The 26,415-nt window shown below is 43.3% G+C and overlaps 2 protein-coding genes across 2 annotated transcripts in view; one reads left to right on the top strand and one right to left on the bottom strand.

Moving 5' to 3' along the window:
- Positions 1-26,415, top strand: part of GIGYF2 (GRB10 interacting GYF protein 2) — a 78,753-nt gene that overhangs the window by 16,434 nt on the left and 35,904 nt on the right. The window contains exons 4-7 of the mRNA XM_018083105.2: positions 63-158; positions 4,318-4,426; positions 11,298-11,409; positions 11,969-12,009. Of these exons, the coding sequence (XP_017938594.1) occupies positions 63-158; positions 4,318-4,426; positions 11,298-11,409; positions 11,969-12,009 (358 nt within the window). The remainder of the gene's footprint in view (positions 1-62; positions 159-4,317; positions 4,427-11,297; positions 11,410-11,968; positions 12,010-26,415) is intronic.
- KCNJ13 (potassium voltage-gated channel subfamily J member 13) lies at positions 16,709-25,276 on the bottom strand. The gene is made up of 3 exons (XM_008924863.2): positions 25,173-25,276; positions 19,244-19,724; positions 16,709-18,293 (listed from the first exon to the last, which is right to left on the bottom strand). Exons 2-3 carry the CDS (start codon positions 19,719-19,721, stop codon positions 17,671-17,673), a joined length of 1,101 nt encoding a protein of 366 aa, XP_008923111.2. The 5' UTR covers positions 19,722-19,724; positions 25,173-25,276; the 3' UTR covers positions 16,709-17,670.

The raw sequence follows: 26,415 nt of genomic DNA, 5'->3' as shown, positions 1-26,415 counted from the left end.
TGGCATCATCCCTGAAGTGGAAATACTTGGATATAGTAGAATGCTCTTTTCCTTTGATGCAGATACCTTCAGACCTTCTGGATAAGGAATTTCTGCCTATTTTACAAGAGGAGCCCCTGCCACCACTGGCACTTGTACCTTTTACAGAAGAAGAACAGGTTGGTATCCTTTTTTTTGTTTATGTTAAATCTTTAGATTGTCAGTAGTGTAAAGACAAAATGAAGAGTATACCATAAAACAACAAAATGAAGAGTAACCATAAAATTTGAGATTTGGAGAATTTGGAGAAAGAAATTATGAAAGCACGGTGTCAGCATAAAGTTTAAATTCTGTTCATGCTCAATTGTTGTCTTAAATTTGAACAGATATTTTGTCATGCAGTGTTCTGTGGATGTCAGCTTGTTAAATCCGGGATCACCATCTGGGAAATGTTACCTATTTTTTGAGTATGTGCCATTTTCAGATCAGTAGAATTTTCTCCAGGTTTTAGATCACCTTCTCTTTTGTAATCATAGAGTCCTAGAAGTGTCTGAGTTCTGTAGCTTCAACTTTGTGCCCTTTGGACAACTGGTGAACTTTTTTGACTGTTAGCATTTCTTAGAAGGATCCAGTGCTCTTAATGACTCCATACACAGGCAATTGCTTGATTATCTCCTTTGGTCTCCATAGGTATGTGGCTGATTGGTGAACAAGATAAGAGTGAGAACAGGCAGTCCATAAAGATTCCATTTCAGAGATGACTGATATGGGTAGTTTGAAAAACCCTGGATTTAAATGGCATTCCTAGTGCAGAAAGCTGCCTGCCCTGCTCTGGACAGTGCCTCTGACTTTTGACTCTGGATTGATTCCCTCTTTATGGCTGTCAGAACTTTTGATTTTGAAGCTGCTCTCCAATTTGTCATGTTTCTTAGCACTTACTCCATAATACTGTTGTTTGGTTATTTTGTTACTTTTCTAATAGAAAGCTGAGTATCTTTACTGGCTTGAGTACTTTGATTTTTGCAGGGGTGGGTAGTGTTACTATTAATTTAAGATGTCAGAGCATCCTCCTTCCTTTGCTCCGTGCTGTTGTGTTCTTGAATTCTTCATTTCATTTTGTGCCTGGGTATTCTTGTATATCCTCTTCACCTCTTCTGGAATTCCTCCCTCTTCAGAGTTGATTCATATTTCTTGTATCTCTGTAGGATGCTGTCCTTTGACACAAGGTGCTGATGGTTTAGTTTGTAATCAGCAGTTGTATTTGAGTTCACATGGATACATTGTAAGCACTTCATGTCACAGTTAGTCTAAAAAGGGAGCTGAGATTGAGAGGGTGCTTTTATGGGAAGTCTTAGCCCAGCTCCTGTTCTTGAGCAGGAACAAGAAATGCTCAGCCAGACATAGAGTAGCACAGCAGAAGAGTGAACCTCGGTGTAAATACCCTGACAGATTTGTTTGCTGCTGCACAGTGGAGTCCTTCAGAGAGCACTGCAGGCCTTTGGCTGTTCAGGGGGACACCCACTTTTGGAGGTTGTTGGTGTACTCTGGGAGGACTAATACGAGTTCAGGGCTGTGGTATTGAAAGTGTGCTGAGTGGCCTCTTGGCACAGACAAGATGGGAAGTGCTGCTGAGCTTCAGGGATAGGTGGTCCTCTGCTGCAGTGCCCAGTGTTTCACCAGTCTTGAAAAGTCCTGAGGAGTTGGTGTGCCCTGTGTCACTGCTCTCTCCTGCTCCTTTTCACCTGTAATCATACAGGAACCTTTAGGCACCTTAACAGTTCTCCACAATCTCCACAAAAATCTTAATCTGAAAGAAGAGGTCCATATTCCCTTTTTAATAAATTTCCATTAATGCTTTCTGGGGACCCAGAGGACGAGAACAATCTGGTTTTCTATGTCCATTTTCCTCTCTCCATGGCTGATTTGAGATACCAGGGGAATGCCATGATTTAAGCTACTAGAAATTCCTGGTGTTTGTTCCCATGACATAATAAACATCATTTATCATCAAGAATCATGTTCAGAAGTGATCGTGAGGTGAATATTAATGGATTTGCTGCCAGTCCTGGTACAGGGCAGTTCTTACCACTAAGATTGATAAAAGATAGTTTAAAAGTCCCTTTTTACCCCCTCTGTGAATACTTAAGATAGAATTATTGTCTCAGAGCTTGGGGGGCAGAGATTTGGGAGTCCTGATTAGAGCAGGGGTACTTTGGGTAGGGTGCAGGTGAAGCTGTTAGCATTTCTCTGTCAGGCTTTTGCTCTGGGCCTGGATTCAGAGCAGTTCTTGCAGTCCCAGCACCCGCTGGCATTGCAGCTGTGTGTGTGCTGTGGCTGGAAGAACTTGTCTCAGGCTGATGGAAAGATGTGTTATCTGGGTGTGGGTGGTGGGTTATGGCAGCTCTGTGAATTTAAGCTTTAATTTGTTTAGTCCTGTAGAATTTAACCAGCAGATACTTAGGGTTACAGTATTCCCTGTTACAGGTCGTGGGTCTGCTTTGGATGGAGTTGCTGGTTCTTTTTATGTAGAATGTTTCTTTAGTGATAATAGAGTTGCTGAGCTAACCTAGAGCTCAACTGATTGACCTTGTAGTAGGTTTTGTTATATAATATCACAGATTTGTCTGAGATCTGTTTCCATGGAAGTGTCTGAAGAAAAGAAGGTTTCTGTGGATGGCTTTAACAGAACTTTCCACCATGGACCACTGGCACTGTGGAGCACGGGTTCCTTTGCCTTTCTGCCCAGCCCCTTTATTCCTGTTTGTAACAGGGAAGAATTCAGTGGTTTTAGTCTTATCTGCCCGTGGAGTAGGGGAGGCTCAAACTCTTGCTGATTGTGATGGAGTTCCTGACATCTGTTTCTTAAAGGCTTCTTCCATTTGCTCCTAAAGCATTAACTGAGCCCCTGTTTTGGGGCAGCTTTGCTCTCTGGTGTGCATTGTCAGGGATGGGCATTGAAGGAATACACTGATCAGTAGGAGGGTGGGATTTGCTGTTTTGATTTTTTTATTGCTTCCTGTGATCTCTCCATGTGGGTTGTTGTCACTGTGCACAGGAGGATCTCACCCTTTGCCACAGGAGGAGGGGGAATTGGCTCTGAGTTCAGACAGAAATGGCAAAGTTAAAGAACATTTGGAAAAGGGAGATAACTATTTTGTCCTTACTGGAAGAATTAAGGCATAAAAAGTAAGGAATCTCCTATGCAAGACAATGAATCTGATAAGTAGCTTAAAGATGGTTTTGTAGGGAAATATTCCCTTCTTCATAAAAAAGGAGAAGTATCAACAGCAGGAAAGGTGGTGATTTGTTTCCAGGCAAATGGAGGTGGTTCCTTTTGACTTGCTGATGAAATGGTTGCTTTAAACCTCAAGAGCTGGCTGGGAAAATAGTCAGATTTACTGGAGGCTGACCTTGCTATTTTGCCATGCATGACTGCATTTTTTCTTTCCCCTCAAGTCTTCTTAGTTACCAATTCTCTCTTGAAGGAAGATCTACTTTTCTAGGAAGCACATACCAAGCAGTTTCTGAAATGGGTTAAAACTCCTTCAAATGCCTGTTGGCTCTGATGTTAGCCATTTAGATTTTAAATAGTATGTAATTGCTTGTCTCATTGTTCTCTGAAGACCTTCAAAGTCATAGTAATTCAGATGAGTTGATGTAAGCACTTGCCTGCTTTAAGTGTAACAGCTGTTTGGAGTCCTTTGCATTCTAATTATTTAAAACTGGCAGTCAGAAAGTGTGTGTGAATCCAGGTTTGCTTGCTAATGTTTCTGAACTTGCTCCTGGATCTTTTGGCCCAGTTTTCCAACTATTTGTGTTCAGAGAATGGGGCCAGAGTTGGTTATAATTATCCATTCTTTATTGAAATAGCTTTTTCTTTAGCAATTAATATGAAAATAAAATTGAATTTTACTGGTGTTTATTGCCTTATTAAAAGGAGTATCACTTAGATTTCAGAAGTCTTAAGTACACTTAGTTTTCCCCAAAGCCTATTACTCCTGTGATATATTTAGAGAGGGGGGAAGAAAGGCTTATTTCTGCAGAGAATATTGGTAAATATAACTTTATGTTACTCTTTACATGTTTCTGCTTTGCTAAAGAATGAAGTTTAGAATTGCCATTAATTCATGGTGTCAGGTGTAGGCAAGTGCACTGATGTCCACCACATCCTTTCAGAGATGCTCCTGTGCCCGGGGAATCCTTTTCCTTACTGGTGTCAGTCCTACGGGCTTGTGCTGAGCACGGGGAAAGCAAAGCCGGGGTTAGGCTGAGTTTAGGCTGACGATAAGTGCTTGTGGTTTCGGTGTGTGTGTGACTGACCCTGCCCTGTCTCCACAGAGGAATTTCTCGATGTCTGTAAACAGTGCTGCCGTCCTGCGGCTGACGGGACGCGGAGGAGGAACGGTGGTGGGGGCTCCTCGAGGTCGAAGTTCCTCTCGAGGTCGAGGTGAGCTGCCAGTGGGATGTGCTGCGCTGTACACAGGTGATCCAGGCTAAAGCTGCTCAGGGCTGTTCGTGGAGCTTGGCTAGAGCCAGCTTGTCTCATGCCTGCTTTCTTTTCCCTTAAAGCTTTGAAACCTTCCCAGTAAGGTGGTGGTAGAGCCCTCGTGTGCTTCGGGGTGGTTCTGCACACCTCAGTGCACATCTGGGACCTGTGGTACATGTGCTACAGGCCTTTGTCAGGGTGGTGGGTGGGGAGAGCAAAAGGGAAAGGTGGTTTTTATAGAATCATAGAATCGATTGGGTTGGAAAAGACCTCCGAGATCATCGAGTCCAACCCTTGGTCCAAATCCAGTCCATTTACTAGATCATGGCACTCAGGGCCATGTCCAATCTGCGTTTAAAAATCTCCAGGGATGGTGAATCCACCACCTCTCTGGGCAGCCCATTCCAATGCCTGATTACTCTCTCTGTAAAGAATTTTCTCCTGATATCCAACTTAAATTTCCCCTGGCAGAGCTTAAGCCCGTGCCCCCTTGTCCTATTGCTGAGTGCCTGAGAGAAGAGACCAACCCCCACCTGGCTTTGAGGTGGAATATGAAATAGTTTGGTTCAGAATTGTTGGAAATAACTTTATTAAAGCTCTAAAACCAATTTATAAGGAAAGGGGAGAAAAATGCACAAATATGTTTACAATGTCAAGGTTGTAGTAGATGGTGTTCAGTATTCTGAAAAATCCTCTTCATTTGTTAACATCCTGAGCATAAGCAGGAGAAGGTTAATGGGAAGACATAATTGAATTTGGGAGAAATTTGAGTCTTGCCCATTTTAGTGCCTTGCTGTAGTTGATGTCTCATCCAGGATCACTTCAAACATTTGCTAATGAATTGAGAAAATGTCCTCAAGCCATATTCCCTAGTTTAAACCAAATTGTTAAATCCAGGGTTTATCTTATCTCTTTCGATGTGCATACTTCTCTGAACACTTTTTTGAGCTTTATATGTAAATATGATGAGTTGCATTTATAATAGTAGGAAGCTAATAACTTGGAAATATCATCAGGAGTAATTAATCTTGTAACCTCTGTCTTTGCAGGTGCTTAGGTGAGGTTTCTCTTAGAACCCTTTCTAATTTAATTCTGAATGTCCTTAACCGGTGATATTTTAAATAACAACTTCCATACATAATTAAATGCTTGACCAGAATTTTGCTCTGACTTAATGTGTTCTCTCATTTCTGTTCTCCTTCCTTAATGCTGCTTTCTTTTTTAGCTTACATCTTTCAGATACTTGTAGGTTGTCGTCTGTCCTCTTGTGGTTGCTTCCCAGCAAAGACATATGAATTTAAACTTTTATTAGACTGGATTTTCCCTGTTGCTTCCCCTTCTTTATTTATCATTGTATTTGCACAAGTGCTGAGGGTTTAGTTTAAAAAAAAAAGGGTGTGCATTTACATAAATTTGGGGTGACATTCTTACTTATATGTACCTTGTTATATTTCTGTTCCTCGTGTGGAAGTTGTTGCTTTTTGCTGTGTGTATTGCTACCATCTATTTCATTTTGCTAAGAATACGTGTATTAGCTATTTTTTAGGTGCATCAGGGCTTAATTGTGCAAATTAAATGAATGCTGCTTAAAATGTGGTGATTTGAGGTCCTACCACCACTAGTGTGCTCTCTAGTTTGAATAGAAAGATCCCTTGACTGTTTCTAACTTTGTTATTTTGTTTTCTTTTGTCAAATTTCCCTTGTTTTCTTGCTGCACCGTTAACAGTGAATGCCATCCTTCTGCAGTGAGCAGTGGGTTGCTTTTTAATTACCCCCACTAGTTTCAGTGAGGTGGCAGGGTTAAATGTGGCAGAATGTGGCTTCTAATCCAGACATTCTGGTATCGAATCTATTTGTATGCATGACAGTTTTGTTTGGCAGTAAACTTTGATTCCTTACATATGAGTGGACAGAACTTAAAATCTATGCAGTATTAAGATGTTTGAAAGCTGCTGCCTGTATTCCTGGTTTTTCATAGTTCATTTTTTAGATGTGTTAAGAAATACTAGCAAGAACTTTGCAAAGTTTCAATCTTTTTCACTTTTTTTTTTTTAGTTTCATCCTCATCTAATCTTTTAATTTGTTTGAATTGTTATATGCTGTGCTTGTTGGGCTGCTCTGCCATTTTTCTGCCAAGCTGTAAAAGATAATTTCTCCAGTAAATTTCCTCAGCTACCTGAGCTTTCCTTGATCCTGGGTGCTGCTTGTTTCTTCCCCTCTTCCCCTTCTCTTCCCATGAACAATTAGTCTTGGGCTCAAGGCATAATGAGTCTTCCCAAAGTTTCTATATCTCAGCAAAGAAATTAAAAGTTTCTGCCAGGACAAAACTGTACAATTTTCATAATTATACACATCATGTTCTTGTAATTAAGGACTTTGTTTTCAGAGTTATTTATTAAAAGCTCAGTCTCGGACTGTTGACAGATGACTTAGAAGAACACATTGCTTGCAAGGAGCAGGCTTTAAATGCAGTTTTTTTCAAGTTACAGTGAAAAGAACGTGGAATTTCTTTGGAGTTTGTTCACTAAATGAACTACTTCACTTGCTGGTTGGAAAACGTTCTTATTGCACTGCAGAATTGCCTGGGTTTAAAAGGTTATCTGGTGTTTTTCATGGACATTATTACATCGTTGTGTGCAACAAAGCTGCTGCCGAGGAGCTTCAGCCTCCCCAAAACCAGATTGCTGTCTGGGAGGGACTTCCCAGCAACTGGGGAGCAGAATTTGCATGTAGGATTAGGTTTGTTAATTAAGTTCCCTTGCTGAGACACAAATCAGAGAATTGTGTTCCAGCGTTTGGGAGCGGGAGAGGCAATCTGTGACACATTGGCAAGGGGAAGAACTGCTGGTAAAGGAGGGTTATTGTTAGAATTCTAAATGGGATTCACTTCCCAGGATTTGAAACTACAGCGGAACAGTGAATATTCACACCAGCTCTTACTGACAACCATTGCGTTTAGATGATGTGAAAACGATCACTATGTGAAAGCTGCTTTGATTATTTTTGTTTAAAAAAAAAAGAAGTTGTAGTCTCTAAAGAAACCAAGTACTTGCACGTGACTCTTTCCTAATTGACTTGTTTTCCTGGGAGCTCCCTGTGGTGTGCAGTTAAGCCCTGTGCTTTGTGCTGGCGGGGCTGGAATGTCAACATTCATGAATAAGAGCCTCAGATGAGGAGAGATTTAAATGGTCCCTGGAATGGGCTGTAAGCTCACAGACACCTTGTTTTGTAGCTGTTCTCCTTGTCGGTTAATACTCTTATGAAGGGTCCTTTGCTTCCTATTCGAAAAGTCTTTCCCCTCCCACCCTCTTTGCTCTTTGTAATCTGCCTCTGCTGCTGTTGGAAGGCGTGTAAATGGTGTGAAAGTGGAATGTTATCATATCTAAACAGCAGTAGTTGAACTACAGTTAATCAGCCTTTCCCACACTGTATTATGGCTGTGATTGTTGACCCCAAACTCCAGTTATGCTATAATTTGAGCAATTTGCTTGTTGTATTTTTAGGGAGGTTTTTTTATTTTTTGTAATGACAGTTTGTGCTGCATCCTGCCCTCTTGCTTGTGTCTTACATTTTTACTTAAATTCAAACTTGTCTATTTTTCAAGTTAGAGAGTTGGGGCTGTTACTACAGTATCCAGTGGAATGATGGCCTCATTCCGAGGTTTTTAAGAATTATTGAAATACAAATGACACAGTTGCTCCACTCAGTTCTTAAATGGAAGGGTTTATTGACATCTCTTAACTGTGCATTCAGTACTTTGTGCAACATCTACACTTCAAAAGTCTGCTGCTCATGTGCCAGGCATTTTTTTTTCAGAAGTGGCATTCAGTTTAAAGTAAGCCAAGAAGTGCAGAACCAGAATGTCAGTGCTTCTCTGTGCAAGCATTTCCCAAGCATTCTGTTAGCACTGTTAGCTGTGTTCTAGGGGGCACTTTCAGCTCAGCCCCATCTGGGGAACACTTGCTGAGTAACTGCCTTTGCACAGGTTTTTTTGACTGGCTGCTGCTCTTCTGTGCCTGGTGGGGTGTGTTTGGTGCTTCCCACGCAGGGTGTGCTGGGTGTCTGTGGGCACTGCAGAGGTGCCCTGGGGCAGTGCAGGGGGTGGTGGCACAGCCAGGGCACAGGTGGCCTCAGCAGAGCCTGCCCAGTGCTGTGGGGTGTCACTGCAGCTGGGAGCCCAGTCCTGTGGCCCATGGGCAGCCACCAACTGAATGGTTGAGATCACTTGGTGGGCATTTTGCAAGGTTATTGTGTCACTGAGACCATTTTGGTGGCTGAGCACAACTGAAGTACTGATGAACATGGGGGTGGTTAGTGAGGGGAGGTCTCTCAGGCTGTTGTTTCATGTATTTTTAAAGCAGCCACAAGCCATGCTGCTCTTAAGAAGCTGGTTCTGTTCTTGCTCTTATACAGGACTCTTGTTTTATTTGCTGCTGAAAACTCCCATATGACCAGGTCTGGCCCTGCTGGTGTGTGGTGTCAGCAGTCAGTGTGCACTCCTGCCTGCTCATGCTGCAAATGTTGCCACTGCTCACTGTAAAAAACAGAAAAGGACAACCTGTTTTGTTCCTGTTGAAAAAGTGTATGCAGCTTTCCACCTCTGCTACCTCAGAGGCAGGAGATGAGTCAGTGCCTTTGTTCTGTGTTGACTCTGTGAATTTTTGCTTTACTATCTCTTGCTAGAGGAAGGAAGAGAGCTTTCCTGTAGTGAAGAAACTAGGCTAAGGTTGCTATTGCATGAGATGCTGGAGCTGTCCTGGGCTGTATTTGTGAAGCATAACAGCTTGGAGTCCTCTTCCAGGATTTTAGGGGATCCATGATACCTTCCCTGGATAAACTTTGTGCTTCTTGATGTTGTTTCACATCTTTCTCTTTCTTGCATTCGCAGCTTGTTTTGCACTCATGACTGTGGTCAGCCTTGTGGTATCAGACTTGCCACAGTGAAGGTATTTGTGTTTCTAGTACAGTTGTAGCTCTAACACTAATCTCTCCTCTTTTGCCTCGGGTGCTCAGTCAGCTCCTGTGCCTCCCCCTGAGTGTGTGCAAGAACAGCCACACTGAATCTGGGAGGGGCTCGCTCAGCTCTGTGGGCTCCATAGTCTGGAAACAGCCAAAAGAAGGCACCTTGGCCAGAGAATAAGGGCTGAGTAAAAATGCAGAGGTGAAGAGGCTCAGCTTCCAGATGTTTGCATCCCAGTGTATTTCCAGATGTGGCCTCTGTGTTTCTTTTTTCCCAGTTTGCCCAGTGTGTCTGAGCTGAAGCACAGCCAGACTTCTCTGGTGAGGAAAGGCCATCTCTGTGATGGGGTCTGCCACTCAGCAGCTTTGGGGCTACAACAGGACAGTCTTGTCCAAAGAAGAGTTTTGAATTTTTCCTTGTACACCCTGCAGCCTGTTCTGCCTGATACAAAGTCAGCTGTGTATTTAAAGAGCCCAACTGGATTATCTGTGGATCACTTTTTTCTTTTTCCCTGCCAGGAAAGCAACTTTTATTTTCCCCCACAAGATTTGGTATAGAACAGTAGAGAAACTGTTGGACCTGCCTTGATTATTTCAGTTTTTTAGAGCCTCATTTCATGCCTTGGTGCATCCATTTGTCTTCAGATTTTACATGTAGAGGCTTTTTATTATTACTTTCTTCAGAAGACTCCCAGGACTGCAGTCCATTCTCAAGGTGTTTGTTTCCTGTTTGGTCATTCTGTCTTGTTCCTCTGGATCCCTGGGCAGGTTTGCACCTCGTGCTTCAAGTTAGTTTTTATCCTTGAAGTCAGGAAAAGAGAAATATGAAAGGATTGATGTTTGAGATACTTTCAGGGCTAAGAATTCCTGTTATCAGGTGCTTTTTAGGTTCTAGAACATGACTATAGAGACTGCATATGTGCATGTAGGAAAGGCATTGTCCTGACAAACAGCTGATTGACGTTTCACTTGTTTGTCTTCCATGAGATCCTTGACATGGTAATTTAGCCGGTTCTTGTGCTGCTGCACTGTGTGAAGCAGTGTTTATCTTTTGGTAGATCTGGAGCCTTCCCCCCAGCCATTAATCTGACGGTGCTGGGAGCTGTCTTTAAGGTCTGGGGATGTGTGTGGGTGTTGTTTTTCTGTTGTGTGGGTTTTTTTTTACCCAAACACCCCATGCCTTCTCAAACGCTGAAGATGTGCTTTGAGATGCTTTGTTTGAGGACACGTGTGTAACTTTTTGGCTGGAGGCTTGATACATGGTAGCTGTCTGTGGAGAATCATTTATTGAAAAAGTGAGTAGGACGATTTTTAAGCTGTGGCTAATGGGGTCCCTCATTCTACCCTGCCTGTACCCATCCTGTGATCCTTCTTTTCTCCCCACTGCTCCTGCGGGAGATTCCTGCTGGCAGTCACTGGAACTCACTGCTGTGAGGCTTCTTTCTCCTTTATGACCCCTCACAGCAGTAAGAGGAGTATCTCTGCAGAGCAGTGCCTCTACACTGGGGTTTGCTGGGAAAAGGAGTCTGGGTTTTGAGTGTGAAGTACACATGTGCAGTGTGGATGTTGTGTGAATAATGCATCCTTTCTTGGTGATTTCTGTTGGGTAAGTATCTGTTTTCTGTGTTCTTCTGCGTGGTATTTATTTTAGAATTGTTTGCCTGTTCTGTCTTGTCTTGCACTTCTTGATAAGAATTTTTACACAAGACTCTTTTCTTCGGTCTTTGTTCCTTTTTCCCTTTGCCCCAGGTAATTTCACTGGGGCTTAAGACTGCAAGATTAGTTCACAGGGACACCAGGAAAGGGAAACCTACCTGATTCTTTCAAGTTCTATTATTATTTATACAAACACTTGTGTTTTTTGTCTTTTCAGGCAGAGGCCGAGGAGAAAGCGGTTTCTACCAAAGAAGTTTTGATGAAGTGGAGGGTGGATTTGGGCGAGGAGGGGGCAGGGAAATGCACAGATCACAGAGTTGGGAGGAAAGGTAACAGAACTCTAGCCCTTAAAGTTTTTTACACACATCTGTTCAACTTCCATTTGTGCCTTTTGACTTCATAAAAACACTTTAGGAAGGGTGATTAGTTGTATCTGTGAGTGGAGTGTCTGAATTTCTGAGATGGGGTACACAGTAATGTTTCTAGAGGCTCAGGAGCAAGTAAAAGAGCACTTTTGCAAAGACTTTTTCTGCTGAGTTCCTGGGAAGAAGGAACTACGTTAAGAAAACATAAATTATGACAGTTGCAGTGGAAATGATGGGTGAAACTGTGGATTGCTGAAGGATTTGCTTCAGTTTTAGTCTTGATGTTGCTGACAGCATTTAGGGGCACATTTCAAAACATACCCAGTTGCCAAAGGCTGTGTGTATTAGTGTTCCTGAAAATTTCACTTGTCACTTGGACCTCTAAAGATACTGTCCATCAAGCTCTGATTTTAAGAAAGTCCCCTCCAAAAAAAAAACCAAACCAAAGCCAAACAAGACCCATACCTAAAATGAGTGGAGCAGTTCCAAAACCTTATTTGAAACTTCTATTCTGCCTTTCTAGGGGAGACAGACGCTTTGAAAAACCAGGGCGAAAAGATCCAGGTATGGTTTTGTTACTGTGTGGGCAGAAAGTGGGAGGGAGGAGCAGGGTGTGTTTGGGGAAGGGATCTGTACATACATAAACCTTTCTTATTGCTCCAAGTATACTGTTGATACAAGATTCATGATACTGTGCCAGGTTATCTAAGTGTGTTCTCAAAGTGCTGGTTCTCCTATTTTGTGTTCTTTTCACTATTGGACATTTGAATGTTGTAGATAAGAAAAATCTGCAGTGAGTAGGTTCTGTTTGTTCAATGAAGATGAAGTCTACAGCTGGAGCTAAACTCCTGTACCCCTGGGAAAGGGGCTGTGCTGGTGAACAGATGTGCTGTGACAACAGCCCTTTTCAGGGCAGCTTTGAAACGTGCCTGGTGTGGGCTGTTTTGGCACCCAGGACTTGCTGACCTTGTGAACAGTTAATTTTTCTGAATGCTTGCCAGCTGAGGGTGATCCCAGCAGCAGCGCCCCGAGGCTCCCGTGCTGGTGGATTTACTGGGTATCAAGTTAGTGTAAGTCATCACATGAACCTCCTGATCCCCTGTCTGCTGTTCCTCTCCTCTCCTGTTTCTGAAATGCTTCACACTGGCCATGTTCAGGCAGAATGCTGGATCCTTAACTGTGGCCCTGTGCTTCTGTTTGAGTGTTCAGCTTGAGCTGGAGTGGGTCTGTCATCTTGGGGGTGGAACACAGGCATTTGGGTAAAACCTGTGTTTGGAGAGTGGGGAGGACACTGAAGGAGACTGTGGCTCTCTGGTCATGGCAGTGACTTTTGCTTTGTGGGCTCATGCATTGAGTGTTCTCTGGGGGGACTCTGTTCCTTCTCCATGGATGTTTCCATGAGCATGGAGCTCAGCTGTGCCTGGTGACAGGTTTTGTACAATAAGAGCTTGTCTGTCTGGGACCCAGAGAATCTCTTGGTCTTGGCTGAAGGCTGAGTCCCTCTTTGGTGAACATACTGATAAAGCACAGATCAGGACAGAGAACTGCAGGTTGGATGTAAAGACAGACAATGAAAAGGTGGCAGGACTGTATTTTAGTCCTTGCTTAGCTGACAGTATTTTTAGCAAGAGTAGCATAAAATGCCATATGAATAATTTTCCAGATGTGCATGGTGGCACATGCCATAGGAGTCTTAAATTATCATCTGTGCTTTCAAAGCCCTCCCAGTCCTATCTGTTCATAGATTTTAAAGAGTGCTTTTATTTTTCTGCTTGTTAAGTTGAATGTTAACACAAAGATGTTGCATGTTTTCCTCATTGTTTCCTTTAAAAAGAGGATACTTCCAAAAAATAACTTGAGATTGGTTTGAGATTGTTCATTTTGAAATGCCAGTAGTGAGACTTTGGACTCTGTATGTGTATATTTAGAGAACTTCTGGGGAAAAAACGAAAACAGGAGAAACTAAGTACTACTGAGGTTTCAGGACTGCAATTTTTACAGAAGACAAACAGGTGTAAAAGTAGTACCCACCTTCCTGTTCTTGTGATTAAAGTTACAGCACTTGCAGTTCCAGACTATAGAATGTACTACATTTCTGATAAAGATGGATAAAAATATTGCATGTCAGTATGGGATGAGGTGTATCTCTTGAAATGGAGAAGAATTTGCAGTGTGCACCATAATCTTACTGAAGCTTAACCTCTGCCAGAGGTTATCTGCAGCTGGGACAGAGTGGGTCTTGTTTGTAGCAACTCCTAGGAAGCAGGAGTGTGGAATGCATCTGCCAAGAACCCTTTCCTGGAGGAGATGGTGTCCCTGTGTGATTTGTTGGAAGTTGATTGCCAGGGATGATGTGCTTATTCTTAAGTTAGGAAGCTTTTTGTGGTACCTGATTGCTCCTCTGAAGTCTGGTATTGTTTCTCTTCTGGTCTGATTTAGGTGACTAAAGGCTCTGTAACTCAGTATGATACAGGAAGGAGCCCTGCAATCTTTCTGGAGTTTCTTTTTGTAAAAATGTTGTTTTCACAGCAGTAATTTATGTTTGTGTATTGCTGTGTTAGAGGTTAATGTCCCAATGGGTTGGAAGACCATTTTGCTCCCCTCTACCTTCAGAGAAATGGAGAGCACAGAAATATTAACAAAGTGCTGGTCTGTTTGACCCGAGCCTTGGTTAGTTACAAATAGTTACTGTTCTGTAAAGGCTTTCCAATGACACGATATTTTGAGTGTGAGGAGGGTTACAGATGTGCCACCAGAAGTCCCAGTGAATACAAGCACTGGTGTCCACACTCAGGGAGGGCACTGACATGCAACCTGGAATTCAGGCTGATGTGCTTTAGCAGATGCCTTGGATTCTGGTACTCTGGTTAAACTCCTTAGTTTAGGATTTTATTATCTGATTTTACTGTGCTTCAGTTTTTCATTGGTCCTTCACAGGGCCTTGGATTAGCCTCAGATTACATAATTTACTGAGTTGCCAACTTTTTCATGTCCTTTGTTGTGGATGATCACACTACAGAATAAGAGATCAAATATTAAAGTCTTCTGGACATTCATAATGGATGCCAATGCAAGAACCTCTCGATTGAAAATCACGGGATGAAAAAAGTGATAGACCTTCAACAAAGAATTACTTCTCAAAAATTATCAGTATGCTGTTCTTCAAAATTAATGATTGCTTTTTCAGTGCTCACAGTAGTTTGCAAGGTCACATTTGACTGATTCTCAGCATAGACAGTATCTGTCCCTGGTTTCAGTTTGCAAATTGGGGATGCACAAAGTATTTGGGGGTTCCTGTTGCAGATTGTCACAGTTCTGACGGTCTTCACTGAGAACCCAAATGGTTTCTGGAAGGCTGAGGCCGTTAGCAAAGAAAATGAGCAAGTTGTTTTCTTGAGCACGTCTGTCTCTGCACAAAAGCTGCTTAATCTTCCGTGCAGCCTCTCCACTAATACCAGCTTAGCAGCTGAGGGGATTTGGTTAGTTACCAGCAGTTACACACTGGTAGTAAATAATTGTTATGTAGATTACACAGAACTTCTAGCAAGTCAGTTGTGGAGCCTGATTGAGTTCTGTTGAACGTGTGGGGTTTGGTTAGGTTAACAAGACTTGAATATAAAATGTGTGTCGAAGTGGCCACAAGAAAAGGGTGCTGGGTTGCTTTGAATTGCACTTGCCCTTGCTCTGCCTGGTTTGTTTTCCTGCCTGCCTCGTGGCAGGAGGTGCATCCATGAAGGTTGGGCCCCAGTCTGCTCGTGCAGTGCTGAAGCACAGGGTGCTGTGTTGTGGCACCAGAGCCCATCAGCCCTTTTCCTGGGCTCCTCTTCCAGTTCGGGCCATGGCACATTTCCAGTGCTTTCAGACATCCGTGGTTCACCAGTTCTCTGCAACTGTAAAAGCATAATCATTGTTTTTTCTACCCCTTGTTCTGCAGCTGTTCTGAAGTAACTACAAAGTTCTTTGTCTGATTTGCTTCCTTAGTATTATTCACCTTTACATTCCAAAATGAAATATTTGAAGATTGCACGTAGCGTGTACTAAACATATTTTTTCTTTATACTTGCTGTTGTACCCCCTTTTAAACCAAGTCTGGAAATAGAAAATTATTTTAAAAACAGGATAACTTTTAAGCATCACATAATTCAGAAATCAAATGAAGCAACCTGCACTTTGATTAGATGTTAATTGAAGTTAGAAATAGCTTTTTATAGCTTTGACTCTAAATCATGAGATTATAATCCTGTCCTGTTGGGATTATACATGTGAATTTGAGAACAATTGGTTTGTCTGAGACCAGAGTATGTGATATATGGGAAAAACAGTACCTCACCCAGAATACTGTCAAACAGAATATTCTCAGTACCTCACCCAGAATGCTGCTCTAAGTGGTTAGTTCAGACTTCACACAGGGATCTGTTCTGTACTCTTGCACTGGGTCTTAATTTGTAGGACTCTTATCAATGTCTTATTGGTCGTGAATGTGGAAAAAAACACTTGCAAGAAATGCTTAAAAGTTATTGGTGCTGACACGAGGCTGGAAAAGGGACCTTTAAATTGTGTGTGGGCCAACAGCTCAGAAAAGCAGGGATGAAGGCAGGGTAACTTGGTGCTGTGCTGCTCTCTGAGCTCCACAATCTTCATGAATTCTTGTCCATCAAATTAAATTTGAAAAAGATTTTGAGAGTATGTGATAACCCAGCCCTGTCTGAGGTCTGCAGTGGGGGAGGCAGTGCTTGGACAGTTTTGGAGTGAGAGCTCAGTTGCAGCAGAAGCACAGCCCTTCTGCCTCATTGCCCTGCCTGTGCAGTGGGGCTGGGGGGCTGCTCCCCATCCCCAGACCCTACACCAGGAGCTTCCTCCTTGCCCCTTTTGGGACTTGAGAAGAGTTGAGTTAAACAGAACCTCCTCAGCCAGCTTGTGCCTGTTTTTCCTGCTGCTGACCACTTGGGGAAGTTAAAAGGAGGCATATTTGTTAGTGCTTTATGCTCTTGGCAGTGAAAGTTGCTATTTATGCCATGTGGGTTTCTGGGAAAAGTCTTCTAGCTTTGAAAGGTAGCTTTATTTTAATACTTGACTGACCAGGTACCTAACAGGCCTGGTTTTGGACACCTGACAGGCACTGCTTTTGTTGAGAGCTTGGAAATAATTATTCATCATTCTGTTTTTCCTTTAGCATCTTAAATTATTTAGGAGCTTCAGAACAGTGTCTTAATTGCAGCAGGTTTATGAGGCACTTAAATACAGAAGTCTCACGTATGGTTTGTTTTAATTTTTTATTTCAAAATTGATCCAAGTGTCTCTAAATATTTTTGTGCTGTGTGTACAGGCAAATATTGATGTTAAAAAGCATAAAATATAAATGGATGTGGTTCTACTTCTCCTAGATATAGTGCATCCCTCTGGGTCAGATGTACTGCAGACAAGCAGTGACAATATGGGCAATGTATGGGTCTTTAAAAAAAAGTACATTCATTCATTAAAAATAGTCTGTTTGCCACTGCTAAATAATTTATTCAGTGTTTCCAAATATGAAAAAATTTCCACTGCAGCATTTGTCATATATATCAAGATTTTTTGATAGTGTCTTCATAGATCTGTCTGGAAACGAGATGTTCTTTTACGTGGCAGAATGAAGAACTACACTTGGTATTTACAGTTTTGCTTAATAAGCACAGCAGGAGTGCTTTTCACTGCCACGAGAGATTGGCAGGACTTTCTGAGAGTGAATTCAGCCCTCTGAAAAGTGATGTAACTGTATTCCCAAAGACTTAAGAGAACAGAAAAACTGGTATCTTGGATGAACAGAGTTACTTAAGGCAGAACTAATGCATTTACTGAGTGACCCCATATTGTTTTCTGCTTTTGTATTGTTGTCCATTTTGTCACAAGCTGGTGAAGTATGATTTTGGTCATCTTTGGGAGTTTTGAAGATCTCTCCTTTTGGGGTCAGTGTGGCATTAATCACAGTCTGGGGAATTCAGCAAGTAGCTCTTCTGGTGCTAGTACCGTGGTTCTTGTACCCGACTTCATCCTGGGTGGCTCATCCAGCCTCTCGGGGCACTCACGTTCTCTTCACTGTGTCACATTGTAATCAAAAGGATGGAAGTACAAGAGAAGGATCACTAGAAGATGGCAGGGCAGGCAAGGAGGGAAGGTTGTAAATGGAACCTGAAAGTTTAATGTAATAATAATTAAAAAAAGCCCCAAGTCCACAGTCTGTTCTCTCTATTCTGTGAGGCCAGTCTCGGAGAGCTGGAAGCTGTCGGCATGCTGCCCATTGATGCGGATCTCCTTGTCAGTCCTCCTGGGGCTCTTGGAGCCAGCTGCAGCCGGGAGCTCAGGAATAGTCTTGTCAAAGTTCTCCATCTGGATGTGGTACTCACCTTGGGCACTGCGGGCCAGCACGGGGGCGAAGCGGTGGCACAGCAGGATCTCGGAGGGCAGGTAGGACGTTCTCCTTTGACACGTTTCTCCCGTGCCCTCCTGCACAGCTGACAGGAAGACGACCAGCTCAAAGTGATGAGGAGCTTCTCTCTGGAGGAGGGCAGCCAGAGGGCTGGATGGAGAGATGGAATGGTAGTAGGTCAGCGGGAAGATGAAGAAAGGACACTCGGCTGCAGTAACGCTGTCGAGGTGGAAGTCGACGCTCGTTTGGTGCAGCTGCCCGTTCTCCTGCTCTTGGTACAGGATAGCAGAGATCTGGACGCTGGTCAGGGGGCTGGAGCGAGTGTTGGCCACCTGGAACATGAGGTGTGGCTTCCCCTCGGGATGTGTCACCACGGCAGAGCGCGTGAAGCGGATGGAGAACGCCCGGTTCTTCGGGCGGGCGATCTTGGCCACGAACGCACCTGGATCGCGGGAGAGAACAAGCTCAGGGCCAGCACAGGGGCCTGGGGGCTTCCTGCAGCTCCCAGCTCCTCCAGACAGCCAAGGGAGCAGGAGCAGGCCTGGGGGCACATGCAGGCTGGAAGGACTGTGTTTGAGAACTGCTGGGCTGGCATTGCACTAACCCACTTGGGTTTAAAAGAGTAGAGTTGCCTAAAATGCTGCTTTTCCTAAGCTGTGTTATATTGGGAAGGGATCTGGAGCTGTAAGAAGAGCTGTCAGCTTGCTCTGAGTTACTGTACTTTGTAATAGTACCTGATCTCGGTGTGTTACACCATAGAAGCTCTTTCTAGTACACAGTAAACTAACCTATGTATTTTTAAAGTATTTTGAATGACTTTAAACCTGAAAATTATTTAAAATAACTGAAAATACTTCAGAATAGCTGTGACACTGTAACATCTTCGTTACATTTCTTGGCGTACTCGTGATTGAATACTTGGAATCACTTTGGCCCATGTGTTAAGAGTCAACTTCAAGTTTAATCGGATACCGAAATAGTTCAGCTAGAAAAAGTTTTGGCCTTAAAAATCGAAATTTACAAATAAGCTGTTAAATATTAGTATAGTGTAGGTATGGAAAAACATTGGAGAGAATAAATGGTATAATTAGTAAATTAAGTGATTCAGATAGTGATAAGCAGGCGTGGATTTAGCCACAGTTATTTGTCGCAATGGAAATTTCCAGAACTATCGAATTGTTTCAGATCTTGATATCCACGCTAATTTATGCTTTGTTGTTAATTAATGAGTGTTTAGTACACATAGCTTGGAATCTCACCTATCCCCTTGTAGGTGACTCGCCTTATTAGTTTGTCTCTTCGAATAGTATCCAAATGATCAGTATTTCTAGCTCCATCCTCAGACCCAGTTGTTCCACCTGTTCTGTTTAAGGATGGACTGGGAAGGCTTACCTGTGATGAAGGCTTCCAGCATGAGCCCCAGGACCATCTGGATTGCCAGCAGTGCGATGGCACTGGGGCAGTCCCCGCTCGGGAACATGGTGCCGTAGCCGATCGTGAGCTGCGTCTCCAGGGAGAAGGAGAAAGCAGCTGTGAAGCTGGTGATGTACTTGACACAGATAGTGTGGTTGTCAGGGGGAGCATCGTGGTCCAGCTCCAGGTCCCCGTTCATCTCAGCCAGCAGGTACCAGAGCACCGCAAAGACCAGCCAGTGGAGGACGAAGGAAGCGGAGAAGACGAGCATCATCCACCTCCAGCGCATGTCCATGAGGATCCCCCAGGCGTCGCGGAGATAGGCCAGGCCCCTGCCCCGGGCACCCTCCAGCTGCAGGGTGCTGTGCCCGTCCTTGGTCACCATGCGCGGGCGCCGCTGGGCCAGCAGGGGAGCGCTGGCCTTGGTGTTGTTGCTCTCCGTCATGTCCGTCGTCATGGGCTGGGAAGGAGGGGAAAGGAGCGGAAGGGAGACAGTGCAGCATGTTTGTATTTTGCCTAACGCTCACAGGTTTTGACACATCAGCAGGGGTTGAAATACTGCAGCCAACAAAGGAGGGCTTATACATTGCAATCCAGAGAAGATTAAGGCAGGAGCCTGGAGAGGAATTTACCACTGTTTGTGGTAATACTTTGTTAAAAAAGATTAAGTTTAAAAATCTGACTACTTCTCAAATTTTCCCTGCTTAGTTGTTTAAATATAACTTTCATGCTTTACCTTCCTGAATGTACATTGGAGTCACATGGTTTAATTCTTTGGGGGTGAGTGGGACGGGCTTAGCATACTGTATCTGAAAAGAAACTGGGTTTTGTCTGATTATATCAGGTTTTGTAACTTTTCAGCAGAGTATAATAACTTACCAATACTATTGTGAATACTACTAACAGTAGTCCTATGGAGATAATGTTTATTCTGTTATTTCTCTGACATATTTATGCATTTTAAAGGAATGCTGTAGTTAAGCTAGTAGCCCTTTCAGACTTCCCTGGCTCTGGAAGTGTCTGCTGTCTGCACCCACCATGTCCAGTTAAACAGAATTACAGTATTCAGGGCAGAGCTGCTTCAGGGAGGCTGAGGCTGTTTATGTAAGGATCAGGTAAAAGGAGGGCAGGGGACCAAGACAGAAAATACACCATGACATAATTTGCAGTCTAGTCTGCCTGAGCAGTGCCATTTTTATTAGTAACCAAATAAGAAAATAGGACAGCAGGCATATGGGAGTTAAGGTGGAATTGCAAATGTGGGAAGCAGAATGGGTTCCTGTAGGTATTTGACATGCTGGGCTCCTTTGGTTCCTTTTAAACCTCAGAGCTTGCTGAATTTGCCAGAAGTGCTGAATGTCTTTTGAAAAGACACCAGTCACTCAAATCCATAAATTTTATAAATACTGGATGTTTACAGTTCACCTGGGGTTTATATAAAATAGAGTTAATAATGTGTACCACCTGCTTAAGGAAGGTGGTGAGGAAACTCATTTGTAGAACAGCAGAGGATTTAAAAATGCATCCATATTCTGCAAATCATGATTATACAGGGAGTATTTAGTCAGTTTTGGTTTCCTATCACTTTTGACCTTTCTCTGAATTAGACTATTTCAGTATGTAGTGCACGTTTACAAACATCTAGAGGAAGTGGATCTTTTTCCCTCCAAGAGTGCTGTCTTAGTTTTCTCTTGAAACACATTGTATGTGAGGATACTGAACTTCAGAAGTTTATGGAAGGTAAAAATCTGTCTTGTGATCTTTGGTTCCATAAGCCAGCAGTTTCCATGACTGTTTATTTAATCTTCATACCAAATTTTAGTAATTACAGAACATTCTCTTTTGCTTTCTAATGCTTAATTCCTACTGAGGTAGGAGTAGGAGGATTGACATATTTAGCTAAATATGTCAATATTTAGAGTGAATTAGAGTGAATATTTAGCTAAACTTTCATTTTACTTTCTTTCCCTTCTGTAGATTCTCAGAACTGTCCTGCTCTTCTATCCATGCTCTAGTCAAAAAGGTAGGGTAGCTGATGACCTGGGTGGAATTTGATAGGTTTCCCCTCATTTTTATTTTCCAGTTCACATCTCCTAGAAGGAATATTTTCAAACTGCTCCCTGTGCCAAAGAATACAGTGATCTCTGGTACCAGGCCACTTTTTTTGGGCATTCTGGTCATAGTCCATTCTGATCAGAGCCCTTTCAGCCCCCCTGCACTGAGTTTGCTCTTTAATCTGCTGCACAGCTCCCTAAATGACAGTTCTCACTATTGCTGCACTTTTACAGATTTTACAGTAACCTGAATACAATTAGAAATGCTGCAGTAATCAGATGATCAGTGGCTGGTCTGCAGAGCAGAGTCCTTGTGCTGAGGTGTAGAGGAGCCCTTCTGGATGCCTTGAAGGAGCTGGAAAACGGGCATCTCTGAATGGGAATGGTGGTGGGAACCAGGCTTATAGGGAGCTGGGAACAGTGCCTTGGTTTTACCATCTTAGAATAAGCAGTACTGACAAGAAACACTTGTGTGAACAGAGGAGAACACAGAGAACAAAATGCCTCTGGGTGTAAACATCACGCGTTATTGGGAAAAAAACCCAAACCCCCAAAACCTCTGTGTTTCCATAAATTCTCAGGATACTTGGAGGACAGCATCTGCTTTGTAGCCTCCAATCAATCTAAGTTTGCAAAACAAACCCATGTTGTGAGGATGAGTGTGATACTGACTGACTGGGGCCTGATCCTGCAGCGTTCCATGCACACATCTGTGCTTTGGGGCCTGGTTCTGCACTGCTACAGACATATATGAGAAAAATGGTCCATTTTTCTTGGCTGTGCTGCAGATCTGTACAGTGCTGAGGTAGTGTGAGAGAGCACCTCTCTTCCCCCCAGCAGCAGGTCTCAGAACAGTGCTGTGTCTCTGCTCCTTGAGCATCCTGGCTGGGGAATTTGCCTGCTGAGCTTAACCAGGTTATGCACTGGTTCATTTGATATAGACCTGTTTTTTATAGTCTAGGACTGTTTAAAATATTATGTATCTAATTCAGTGGCAGTGGAAATGTCTAAACCTGAGTTCCAAAACTGTTTTTCTGCGAACACTGTTGATGGCATTAAAGGCCACGAGCCTCAACTTGCTGGGGTGAGAGAATGGGTAGGAAACTGTGAATAGCAATGCAGGTGGGTGAGAGAGGTGAAAGAACAACTGCCCTGTGAGAAATCATTTACCCAGGCTGGAGGATCGGTCCTCTATGCTCTCAAAAGCATAGACCACTTAAGGGCAGATGTGACTTAGAATTTAAAAGGAATTACTGTCTTCTGTCTGCTCCCTTCCTTACCCACTGTAGTAAAACAAACCAACCATGCCTGGCATAGTCCCTGATGTCCCCAGGTAAATCCCAATCTCAAACAGTGTGTGTTTTAGGAAAGACACTCAACTTTGACTTGGAAAGAACAATTCTGCATTGTTTGTTGGAGAATGCTTGTCTCCACTGGTACACACATACTGTTTCTCATCCACATTGCTCCCCTGTTATCTCTTGACCACCTCTGTTGTGCTGTTTGTTTAGTTCTGCCTTTCCTGGTTCCTGACTTGGGAAGCTGTTGTAGCTTTGGGGTGTTCCTTGTCCCTCCATCTCCCAGCTGATAGCCCCTGACTGGAAAGACAGGAACTGTCAGAAATTACTTTTCTAAACCTCTTTTGGCATCTTGACCAATCTTTCACCAAGCATTCATTCTGTCTAATCCTTCCTGTTGCCAGTCTGTTGAAGACTAAATTATCACCAAGGCCAGTGTGTATGTCAGCTCTTAGCTTTTTCTAGTTTTCCATCTTTTACCACCTTGTTCCTCATCTTGACTCCTTTCTTCTATACACTTTTCTAAAACCAGTCAAGTTAGGGTAAACATGGACTTTTTAAATCAGAAGTCATGGGTTCCTGCTCCTAGCAGTGGGGCAGGTTCTAAACTGACCTGGCTAGCTAATGATTTATGTGTAATAAAACAGCTCTAGGCTGTAGGTATGAATTTCTGAAATTCATGATCCAGCACACTGATCTCCCACGCTTTGCCTTTTGATTGAGATCTTCTTCCTGGTGTTGTAACAGTTTTTATTACATTCCTGTTCCATGCCACCACCTTGCTTTCCTCTCCTCTTGCTTGGCCTTTCTCTTGGCAGCACAAACTCAGCTATTTTAACTCAGGGTTGTAGGGGAATTAATTTGGAGCACTGTCCTCCTTTCCTTTTCATCTGCCTTCTCAGGTGAAGGCGTTCGAAGTGACCCTTCCAGCCTGTTTTCAGCTCAATACCTTGATGCACCTGCAGCCCTTTCTGGAGCCTGGGTGCCTTTAGGAGGAGCTGTGCTCAGGGGACACTTGTGAGTTGCTGCCCTGCCTGCCCAGCTCCTGCCCTTACCAAATTGTCTACAGACTGGCTGGCAACCTTTGAGGTGCTCTGACATTAATATTAGGAAATGAAGATTTTTTTTCAGTATGGATGACATGATTGAATCATATAACTTACAGTAGGGGACAATTTTAGAAATGTAGGAAGCAATTCATTTTCAGTAACTGCTTTGGTTATGCTGGTGTTGTGAGTAGGACAGTTAAGGTTTCAAAGGTTTGTCCTTTAGGTTTTGTAGCTAGTGCCTCATTGAGATGAATGGGAATAGTTTGTGACAAAGCTGTTACTTCTGAGCGATTTGCAGAATTAAGATAACAGTTTTCAGGACTTGTTACATTTATAGGTAGGTCTTGTAAAAATGGGAACTTGAATTCGTTGAGCCCAAGTCACATTTTTCAAAGCAAGTGCCACAAAGTCCAGGGTGTGAGAGCTCGTACTTTTGGCTTTCTGTGACAGCTTACTACAGAATGCACTTTAAAGAATAGTGGGAGACTGTGTCTCCCTTCATAGTACAGAAAACAAGGCTGCCTAGAGACTTGATTTTTGGGAATCCAAATAATGCTCCATTTTGTGTATAATGTATTTTCACGGTAGTACTCTGAGGACCCATATGAACACTTAATTCTTGATTATGAGGTAGCATCTGAGAGGACCAACTAGTCTGATCACCTTTAGAGAAGCAGAAAAACTTAACATTTTGGGAAAGGCTTTAAAATATGCTAGCATGTGTTAATTCCTTCTAAAGAAACAAAAATGCCAAATGAAATATCGCCAACGGAGGAGTCATTTGACAGTTAGGAGGGAGGATTGTATTTGATGTGAAGCTGTAGCACTAGAAGTCTGCAGCCACCCATACAGTGTGGAGTGAGCTGTTTTTGAGGAGCAGAGTTCCCCATGGCTTGCCTGCAAGGACTGGTTTTCCAGGCAGGATGAGGTCCCTCAGTGCCCAGGTGTGGTTTCCTGTGCTGGCTCAGTGTGTCCATGAGCACAGGGATGCACTGACTGAAAACTATTGCAGGTGTGAGATACAGGGATGGTAAATCAGACTTGAGCAGATAGGAAGCTCATTTCTTTTAATTTGTGAGGGAACTGAAGTGAAATGCTGAGTTATGATGAATGCAGCAAGGTGGGGAGGATGTTTTCCTGACACTTGACCAGTCTCATAACACCCAGCTACCTGAGCTGGAGACTTGCAAATGCTCCCTGTCTGCAGAGCACTGCAGAGTCTTTCCAGCACTGCTTCTCTCAAAAATGTTCTGAAAAAATACTGTATAATGCCTTTGATTTTGCTTTTTGTGCTCTTAAGACCGTGGTCACCTGAGAAAGGATTTTCTTCTTTTTGAGGGGGAGAAATCAAATAATTTTCTTTAAGATAATAGTTAATTCAGCACGCTTTAGAAATAAAACTCTCTCCCCTGATAACTACTTCGATTTCTTTGATTAAAGAATGACAGAACAATTTCAAATTGTACAATAAGAAAAAGGGGGAAAAAATACGGTTTTGTTTACTTACCAGTCTTTGAAGGGTTGTGTGCAGGAGGAAGGGGTAACCTGGGCTCCAGGAGAGGGATTGGGCTGCTCTGGTGTATTGGTCCCACCACTGGCAAGAAACTTCCCACAAGTGGCTGGTAGAGATTTAAAAAAACCCACCAAAACCCTTTAAAAATGGGTTTGTATGTCTCATTCCTGTGTTTATAGTGCTGGGGGGCTGGTTTTCCTCTGAAGCTGATTTGATTGGTCATTTTGCCTGCAGGGGGGCCGGTTAGCTCTGATCATGTGGAAAAGAATGCTGGTTTGTTAGGAGCCTTTCTTTACCCAACACAAACCCTTAGCAGCCAAGGAGAAATCCTCCAACACTTACTTGGAGAAGGGCTGCCTTCCCCCTCACCTCCTTCATCAAGATCATTTTTTTAGGTTTGTATAATCCTAAAGCTTTACACGAAAGTTGAAAAGGCCAAAAGTCTCTTGGAGAAGTTGAGTGGAGAAGTTCCTATATTGCTGCTGAAAAGCCACACACTGTTCTCTGGTACTTTCTCTCTAACCAGTGTCAGGTGCTGTGTGTTTAGGTGAGGAGAGGAACTCTTGTGTCTCCCTTGCTGCTCTGCAGTGCCACTGGTTCCCCGGGGGTTGGTCCCGAGAGCTGCGGAGCGGTGGCGTTCCCAGGGGGGGGTTCTGAACACCTCCTGCTGCCCAGAAACACAGCCCTGGCCATGGCCACGCTGCTCCTTTGTGGGAACGTGGACTCAGTCCCGGGACTCTGGAAAGCCCAGCAGTGAACAGTGCAGATGAGGTGGCTCGCTGATGGCTGTGGCAAACGGAGCCGCTTTCACTGAAGCTCTCGCTCCTCAGATGGGAAGAGTTACTGGGTTGTGCTTTAGCTGAGTGGCTGCAGAGCTGCACTGCTAAACCAGCTCTGAGGACAGCTCTGGAACCCAAGAGTAGTTCACACTTCTTTTTTTTCCCCTTGGTGAGCTGCTGATGTGAGGGCTTTGATCGAACGTCACATGTAAGAGGATCTGAGAAACAAAGGCTGTGGTTGTTTGCAGTAAAACTACTGAAGGCCTGCTGGGAAAATTATTAATGTAGACTTTCCTGCTTAGGAAACAAAATCCTCCCTATTTTTTTTTTTTTTTTGCTTTAACCTTCCCCCAGCCCTAAATTGCAAACCATTAATTCTTTGCTTCATTAGTATGGAATATTTTAATACATGTTCAGGCACAGCACCCAAAGTTGTGATAGGCATAGTGTGACCTTCA

This window comes from Manacus vitellinus, unplaced genomic scaffold (genome assembly GCF_001715985.3).
Source record: "Manacus vitellinus isolate BGI_N305 unplaced genomic scaffold, ASM171598v3 scaffold_60_pilon, whole genome shotgun sequence".
NCBI lineage: Eukaryota > Metazoa > Chordata > Aves > Passeriformes > Pipridae > Manacus > Manacus vitellinus.
The sequence above is the reverse complement of the archived record's forward strand: the minus strand, read 5'-3'. Positions and strand labels throughout refer to the sequence as shown.